Raw genomic sequence first — 9,491 nt, forward strand, 5'->3', positions numbered from 1 at the left:
CACTTGAAAACAAAACTAAACGAGGCACAGTGGGCCTACTTATCGTGAGGGTGTCAAATACCACGTGTTCAATAATAAAAAATCAATTTTTCTTTCCAAAAACGGCAATAATTGCCGAGAACGGCAATTTTCGTTTATTTACTTTTTTTATTTTTCTGCTGATTCAGTATTTCATCGCTGAAAAAATTGCCGTAAGAGAAATAATTGCCGCTTTTATCTTAAACACCCAACTGATGAGGATCACTTTATAACCTAGTCCAAAATGACTTCGACAAGATGCTAAGAGCAAATCAGAAAATCCACGATGCATGGTTTGACTGCTGGCTAAGTCTCCCTTGTTCCTAACCTAATCGAACAACCAAAATGGTTCAAAACCAGCACAAGCATGAAAGTTGGTGATACTGTGGTATATATATTCATTTGATTTTTTAATTAAGACTTTGTTTGTTTGTGAGTTATTTTACAGTTTTACGTTATTTTCTATGTTTTTGAACAGTTTGATTGATTTTCCAAAAGATTGCCACTGGTGGTATTCGAAGCCACTAAATGCAAAGTTCCAATGATCAGAAACTCAACACCACATTCGTTTGCGTAGGGTAAAATGGTGAAGTGTGAAATCGATTTCAATAATTGAGGCAAATTCTTTTTGAAAAATGACCCTACAAGACTTTACTATATCTTTTTATTCCATGATTGAAGCAATTACTTTGAAATAAAAAATATATTGACAATGAATGGGTAAGCTTTCTAGAAATCCAAACATGAATTGCATGCATAGCTAGCTTTTACCAAAAAATAGCACTTTAGTCTTGTTTTTTTAATAAACAGTCCCAGCTTAATTCCCACGTCTCAGATTAGATTAAAGTATGAGACCCTAGGAGGTTGAGGAAAATAAGATAGGCAGACAAAGTAGACAATACGAGAGTTTTTTGAAGGTGGTGGTCAATATGGACTGATCTAGAGGTACCAAAGGATATGAGCAAACAAGGAAGTTAAAGAAACGTAGAAATTGTGCGGTGATGAAACAGTATATTTCAAAATGTAAAACATAAAAGGAATGCCAAAATTGTATGAATTGAACTTGGGATAACATTGGGGATGCATCAAGATACATAACTGAGAGCCTAACCCGTTTTGATGACGGGTCCTGCCTAACCCGTTTTGATGACGGAAGTAAGTCTTTCTTAACCTGTTTTGATGACAGGTGTTGAGCCTAGCCTGTGGTCGAATTGAAGTTTGGCAAGATAATATGTGAGTTGACAAAGCAACGATTTGTAACTTTTACTGGTTCTTGAGCGTAGCGTTCAAACTGAAATACAAAATTGAATGACTAATAAATAAACTGAAAATATGACAATGCGTGAAAATGACTAAGTATGAAAAATTGACTAAGTATTGAGTTCATATTGATTGATTAAGCAAAAAGTAATTGAAAAAATAAGGCTTGATTGAATAATTGAAATTGAAAAAGTTTGAGTAACTAAAAACTAAAAAATGAAAAAATCCAAGATGGCCGCCAGGACTATGTGCTGACCTAAACCTAAAGTGACTTGAGGCAAAGACACACCTGGATGAAAACGAAAGGAATGAGAAGCAAAAGCAAACAAGAAAGCTTACCAGCTGCCATATGGAATCTTGCTGAGAGTGAGTGAATCAAATATGGCTATACTGATAGCTGAGTGAACATTCAAAAGAGTTCTTTGACATGTAAATCAAATTTAATGATTGAGCAGTGACATCCTGACTTGACCAATGTCAGATGTCAACTGACTATGCTCAAAAAGTGGGTGGTCAAAAAGTGAGGCATGACTGTGGTCTGGTGTGAAAAGTCACCAAATGTGCACCAAAAAGTGATGATGTCATCATGTCAAAATCAAAACAAATATGCTAACTTAAAATGTAAACAAAGCTACCAAACCTACGAAATATGAAAATTATAATATAAAATGAAAATTCTGAGAAAATATATTGAATTTATCTTACACTCCCCCCATGGAATGAAAATAACTGAAAAAAAATTTTTTTTTTTTTTTGAAAAAAATTTAGTTTTGAATTTCATTAATAAAGTTCATTTCATTGGATCTATTGATCACAATCAAAGTTCTAATTGAGCGTTTCGTTTCACGAAATACCTTTTCATTTGAGTTTTTGTACTTAACAATTACACGTCTAACAATACCATCATTCGACATTTCCAATTCTGAAACCATACCATACTGATAAGTCGAACAAAGAACAGAATCGTTCTTTAAGAACAAAACAATATCTCCAACGTTGAGAGCGTCATCCGTTCGAAACCATTTTTGCTGATTAATCAGTTTGGGCACGTGCGAAAGTAACCAGTTCTCGAACCATGACTGAAAGATTTTACGATTGTCGTCAATGATTTTGCTTGGATTTGACTCGATTAGTAGTGGCTCAGTAGGGCTCCTTGCGTTGTTTCTACCAAGTTTGAGACGGTTTGGAGTGATGATGTCAAGGTTTTCAAGATCTGAGGTTGTGCTGCCAATGACAATTGGCATGTCGTTGATGCTATTGCTGATTGATGCAGCAACTGTCTCCCATTGCATAATTGACAGCTTGCTCTTGACGAATATCTTTTCGAGTGACAACTTGATCTCCTTGATTTTTCTTTCCACTCTTCCGTGCTCGTTGTGTCCACCAACCGGGCAAACCTTGAAGTCAACAGACTGATTGGTGTGAAGCTGATACTTGGCATCATGGAAGTCGAACTTCATGTTTTCGCAGCCACATATCAATTGACTACCAGCATCAATAAGAAGCGTTTTGGGATATCCAACGTCGCATGAGAAGCGAATGAACGATTGGACGAATGATTGGGTGCTGTAATCTTCCATGATTTTGATACTCGTTGTTGTAGTTGTGGAGCAGCAGAATACCAGAAACCAAATTTTGATGGTGGTTCTTTTATGGTGATGCGAGTAACAATCGAAGGGTCCACATAAATCCACTTGTGTGGTGTAGAAGGGTGGTGCAATGTTGAGAACGTGTTTTGAAACAGGTCCCATGACAACGTCAAGCGTCTTTTTGAGAATATAACGACAACGTTGACATAACTTTCTGATAAGTTTGACAATTGATCGTCCTTCGAGGATGTATGCTTCTTTATTGACGTATCGAAGTGATGTTTCGACACCAGAATGATTTGCGGAAGGATGATTCCAATGAACCTCATTGATGATGGCGATTCCAACTGGTGAAAACTTTTCCAACATTGGAACGACAAATGATGTTGAAGTGAGATCCTTGATGCTTTGATTGAATCGACCAACGATGGTGGTGTCATTCATGTTGAGTACTCGTTCTGTATGGTAGATGATACCATCCTTTTCGTGGGAGATATCTTGAAACTTTTTTGAACTGGTGAAGTGTTTCAATTCTTCTGTTGATTTTTTGAAGAAGTAAAGCTTGGCTTGTCTGATCTCTTCTTCTGTTGGTAGAACGTCCTTCAGACTTGAGTTGGAGTGAAATTTTATGAATCCTTTGTGAGACAATCTGAGTTGATGTATGAATTTGATCATCAGTGCTAGAATACGTACGACTTTGTTGAAACGATACTTGTTTGGATTGATGATGTAATTGCTGAATTGTAGCCTGATTTGAACCTCTTCGGCAATCTTTGATGAAGAAGTAGGTGAATAAACGACGTATGAAGTTGCAGTCGAGATGTTGTATGTTTCAAGTTGTGCCTCCTTCTCTTCAGCTGCTGTCATCTTGATTTCTGATACAGTTTTGATTGGCATTTTGTCCAGCTCTAGCGAGAGGAAAGCTGATCCATTAAACCATTCTGATTTGTTGTTGATCTCATTGATTGAAGTGCCTCGTCTTGTGCCGATATCTGCAAGCATATCTTCACCTTTGATGTGGTACCAATCATTTCGGTTGGTGAATCTGAGGATCTCAATGACACGGCTACGAACATATTGCTTCAGTGATTTGGTTTCATTGCTGATCCAGTAGAGTGTGATTTGACTGTCAGTCAGCTTTGTTGATGATTGGTGCCATTTTTTGAAGGATCTTCTAACAATTTCACTTGTGTGTGCATTGAGTAGGGCTGCAAGCAGTTCAGCACGTGGTTGAGAGGTTCCTTCTGGTACCAATTTGGAACGAGAGAAAACCAATTGACTTGAGTATGAACCACATCGCCTTTTGAAACGAGCGTAGATAGATACACATATCAAAGATTTGCTAGCATCAGCGAAGTCAACAGTGGTGAGATCGAGGTTTGTTGCATCTTCTGGGACGATGGTTCTGTTGAATCTGAGTGAGTTGAGCTCTTCCATCATCTCAAAGTTACTGATCCAAAGTGGATGAAGGTCGTCTGGGATTTGATCATCCCAATCCAGCTTTCTTGTGACGAGTTGGTGTAAGTCAAGCTTCAGTGATGCAGTGATTGGACAGAGTAATCCGAGTAGATCAAAGACTTCACCGGTGCGTGATACACAATGCCTTCGGGTGAGCTTGTCTGGAATCTGATTGAGACGTAATGTTGATTTCTTACCCCTCTTCTTGGCTGAGAAATTCATTGGAGGAATATGGATGGATAGCTGATCTTCCTTGGGCCACCATTTCATACCAGCCACAAAGACTGAGCTGCCATCGTCACTCATTGATGTTGGTGGGTCTTCACCTGAAATGACAACTCCTTTGAGCATGAACCCTCCTCCGTTGCTGATTGTTTCCAATTCCTGTGTACGCTGAATGGCGAGTTTCTTGGACGACTCACCGCTGACACAATCATCCACATACATATCATTGTGAACAATTTCAGCAGCTTCTGGAAACTGGTTGGATGATAATTTTGCGACTTCTCGGAGTGCATATTCCGCTTGGTTGCCGCTTGATCTTACTCCATATATTAAGGTCTTGATTACTTTTTGTTTTGGACGTTCGTCAAAGGATAAATTTTCTTGCCATAAGTAGCGTTGATATTGCCAGTGGCTAACATCCAATCGAATCGTGTTATACATTTTGCGAACATCTGTTGTGAATGCGGAAGCATGGATCCTCCAGCGAAGAGCAATGTCTTGTAATCGGTTCAAACTGTTGATGCCCTTTGCTAAGATGTCATTCAGTGAATTGCCAGTTGGAGTTGGACTTGATGCGTCAAACACAACTCGACAAGGAGTGCTGACAGAGTTTGGTTTCCATACTGCTCTCCAAGGTATGAAGTGATGAAGTTGATTTGACAATGATTGTTGGACTGATTCTGGGAGATTTTCGACATAATCTACATACCCAAGGTCTTGCATCTTCTTTTCGGATAGGATGATGTCTTGTTTGTCGGTTAAGTTTTCTGCCTTGTTTAGCTTTCGAAGTTGTTGATAGTAAATTTTGAGCGCTTTGTCTTCGTTTGACGATAGCTTGATTGATGGCTCGTGGATGAACGGCAGTTTGGCGGTAACAACTTTTGATTCTGTATTGATAGTGATGGATTTCTTGATAAGATCTTGCTCCACTTCCTCTTTGATGCTGATGTCTTCGATATGGCTCTTACATGCCTTGCAATCACGACACGTGACACATCTGTAAGTAATTTCTGATCCAACGTTCTCTGAAGCTTCAAAGTTCTTCATTGAGTTGATATGGAAGCATGACGTATCAAAGGCGACCAATGATTGGTAACTGAGATTTGATTTGAATGTCGAGGTGTTGAATTGCCCAAAATGTTGTTTGTGACTTTCAGCAAATGACTGATGTGGTCCCCCAATGATGCCGAGACTACCGTCAGCACCCTTGAAGACGGATTCAAAGATTGATAGACCATTTGCCAGTCTGAAGATGATGTGTGGGTGAAATTTAAAATACTCCATACCTATCATCATGTCAACATCACCTCCAACTGATTTTGGAAGTCTGGGTAGGTATGATGGATTTTCATGGAATGCTTGACGAATTGTTGATTCCGCTTCGCCAAGTTGATACGTAGGGAACGTTTGTGTCAGTTTGTCGAGACAAACTCCTGTCATTGTTGCGAGCTGACCATTTGCAAGTGGGATGTTGACTGTGTAGACGCCATGGTTTGACGATGTTGTTGCTCCTCCGATACCACTGATCTGAAAGCTTCCATCACCAACCTTGGTTGCATGTTGTCCAAGTCTTTCGACAGCATCTTTCGTGATTACAAAATCGCTGCAGCCATTGTCGAAGAAGATGGTAAAGGTTTGATTGTTGACAGTGATTTGTTGAAGTAGATAAATACCAACCACGCTTGGCTGCTCGGCGCCATTGGCTGTGAAGAATGATAGTTGAATGTCACGTGAGAAGCTTTGTAGTGAAGGATTCCGGTTAATGAATCTGGATTTGAACTTGTTGAGAAGCTCTTCGTTTTCTTGTGTTGCTTTGTGCTCCTCACATACAAGCACATGGTGTTTCACGGTATATTGCTGATGAGATGGATGTTTGCATATGAAGTCATGTTGGCATTGACCGTTCTTATGCTTCAAGTCTTGACGTTTTGCCCCTGGTAGGAGGCATTGGTGACAAAGTCCTTTCTTCCAAAGTGTTGATAACCGTTCAGCTGGAGTTTTGTCTGTGAAATCTTTACAAGCAAAGTATTGGATCACCATGGAACCTCCTGGCCCCTTGGTTGGCACGTGTTGGTCTTTACAATTGCCATCACAGAAGTAGCATTTTGATTGAGATGATCCAGTTGATGGTCCAGTTGATGGTCCAGTTGATGGTCCAGTTGATGGTCCAGTTGATGGTCCAGTTGATGGTCCAGTTGATGGTGGAGGATTTGGTGATGGTGTGTGATATCCTCCACTCCCTCGTGGAAGAGATGGTTTCTTTGGTGGCTTGTCCTCTTGAAGATTGACCAATGCGCGTTGTTGTTGGACTTTGACCTCCTTTTCGAGGAAGTCGATGAGATGACTCCATTGTTGTTTTTCATTCAGGTCGAGGTCGCAGACTGAGGAAAACCATCGTGTGCATCTTGCGTCACCGAGTAGAGCGTAGATGTTGTTCAAGCCATCACCAAAATAGAGGTTGTTTTCTATATCGTGAGTCTTGGCCAAGCTGACCAAGTCCTTGATGGTGTTGATAAGTTGAGTGATGAACGACATAATCTTTGTTGGATCCTTAGATTTGGAGACAGAGTCGAGGCTTTTAAGTTCCTTGAGTTTCTTGGTGAGTAGAACCTTTGTGTTGCCGTACGCGTGGATGAGTCGTTTCCAAATCAAGTTGATGTCTGTCATACCCTTGACCAGCGACAGTGCAGGTTCAGATAGGTAATTGTTGATAAGAAGATCTGCAAGTAGAAGTTTTGGAGTGTTGCGCAAGTTGATCTTCTCAAAGTCGGATCTGAAGGTGTAAATGTCTGTGTTGGAATCGTAACCAGAGAATTTTTGCAAGTCGATTCCGAGTTTGGCTTCGTCGAAAGATTTGAATTTCATTACTTCTCTCGATTCGATTGCTGATTTGATCTTTGAAGCTATTGAAGACTTCTTGGCTTTTACACTTTGTAAGATACACCAATATTTGCAATTAATTTTGAAAGTTCGATGTTCATAACAGGAAATTTAATGAGTCTCTCATACCTGTCAGCAATGGTGGATAACTTTTTGTCGAAGATCGGTAATTCAGTTTTACATTGTAAAAGTTCTGAGTCATCATATTTGGTGATGTCAATATCAAGAGACAATTTTAGTTCACTAATATGATCTACAATATCATTTGCGGAGAACATCATTGCTTCTAGTTCGTTTTTAAAATTGGTTGATTCAACAACAGTGTTTGAGAGTGTGGCGTTGGCCTCGTCGATGTGACTTTTTGCTGCTACAATGAAGTCTTTGATGAGATCGAATACATTTTGGATACTCGGCTGAATCGATTTATACTCGTCGGGAGCTAATTTCGAGAAAGTTTTGACATTTGCACGGAGTCCCTTTCGTAGCTCTTTCAGTTCGGTAAGGATACTTTCAGTGTCTTTGATTGAAGCATTATGGATTGAGTGTTCATCAATCAAGTCAGTTACCTCATCCAAACAAAGTTCAATATCAGATTGTAGTATGTATACTTGATTGAGTTGAAGTTTGATGTCTCTCATGGCAGACGGTGGTGTCTCCATCAATGGTTTGATCCGTCTAGCTGGAGTTGATGGGTCCGCTGCCGGTAGTTGTTCCTTGGGGAGGTCTTTTGTCTCATCAGGAGTTGCAGACGCTTGAGACGCAGAATCAGGAGATTCATCCTCTTGAGATGCGTTTAAATCGGTTGTAGTAAGTAATTGTTGGTCGGTTTCGACTGAATGAGGTGTAGATAATCTATCTCTGTCTGGAGGTTGCTCCATCTTGATAGTTTGGTCTGATGTACTTTGTGACTGACTGGACATGTTATCATCAAGTGGTGGTGGTACCTTTCGACCGTCTGATCCGTAAATCGCAAAGTCGAATCGCTGGATATTGCGTCTTGGGCGGTCTGTCATGGAACGTCAGTGATACATGCGGTGAACAGAAGTCGGTTTGAATATGATATCTGTTTGAATGTGGTCGAATTGAAGTTTGGCAAGATAATATGTGAGTTGACAAAGCAACGATTTGTAACTTTTACTGATTCTTGAGCGTAGCGTTCAAACTGAAATACAAAATTGAATGACTAATAAATAAACTGAAAATATGACAATGCGTGAAAATGACTAAGTATGAAAAATTGACTAAGTATTGAGTTCATATTGATTGATTAAGCAAAAAGTAATTGAAAAAATAAGGCTTGATTGAATAATTGAAATTGAAAAAGTTTGAGTAACTAAAAACTAAAAAATGAAAAAATCCAAGATGGCCGCCAGGACCATGTGCTGACCTAAACCTAAAGTGACTTGAGGCAAAGACACACCTGGATGAAAACGAAAGGAATGAGAAGCAAAAGCAAACAAGAAAGCTTACCAGCTGCCATATGGAATCTTGCTGAGAGTGAGTGAATCAAATATGGCTATACTGATAGCTGAGTGAACATTCAAAAGAGTTCTTTGACATGTAAATCAAAATTTAATGTTTGAGTAGTGACATCCTGACTTGACCAATGTCAGATGTCAACTGACTATGCTCAAAAAGTGGGTGGTCAAAAAAGTGAGGCATGACTGTGGTCTGGTGTGAAAAGTCACCAAATGTGCACCAAAAAGTGATGATGTCATCATGTCAAAATCAAAACAAATATGCTAACTTAAAATGTAAACAAAGCTACCAAACCTACGAAATATGAAAATTATAATATAAAATGAAAATTCTGAGAAAATATATTGAATTTATCTTACATAGCCCCGTTTTGATGGCGGAGGTTGATAACAGGGAGGTTGCCCTGGCGAACCTTAACACTGTTGGGACTACAGTGTCCTGAACCTAATCCAGATCTAACTGGATCCTTGACCTAGGGAATGAATCTAAGTAACTGACTACTGTATTGACTTGTCAAGGTTACGTAGTAACCCAACACTAAAACTGAACAGATCATGATGCATCCCAAATGGCCTAATCTCT

General features: G+C 39.5%; 2 protein-coding genes across 2 annotated transcripts; both read right to left on the bottom strand.

Annotated features, from left to right (window-relative positions):
• Positions 1-2,042: 2,042 nt before the first annotated feature.
• On the bottom strand, positions 2,043-7,415 carry LOC136813594 (uncharacterized). Its single transcript, XM_067070094.1, has one exon. The coding sequence runs from the start codon at positions 7,413-7,415 to the stop codon at positions 2,043-2,045; it is 5,373 nt and encodes a 1,790-aa protein (XP_066926195.1).
• Positions 7,416-7,474: 59 nt separating this feature from the next.
• Positions 7,475-8,972, bottom strand: LOC136813595 (uncharacterized). The gene is made up of 2 exons (XM_067070095.1): positions 8,901-8,972; positions 7,475-8,592 (listed from the first exon to the last, which is right to left on the bottom strand). The coding sequence occupies exon 2, from the start codon at positions 8,441-8,443 to the stop codon at positions 7,475-7,477; it is 969 nt and encodes a 322-aa protein (XP_066926196.1). The 5' UTR covers positions 8,444-8,592; positions 8,901-8,972.
• Positions 8,973-9,491: the final 519 nt, after the last annotated feature.

The sequence above is a fragment of the Clytia hemisphaerica genome, unplaced genomic scaffold (genome assembly GCF_902728285.1).
Source record: "Clytia hemisphaerica strain Z4C2 unplaced genomic scaffold, Clytia hemisphaerica genome assembly, whole genome shotgun sequence".
Taxonomy (NCBI): Eukaryota; Metazoa; Cnidaria; class Hydrozoa; order Leptothecata; family Clytiidae; genus Clytia; species Clytia hemisphaerica.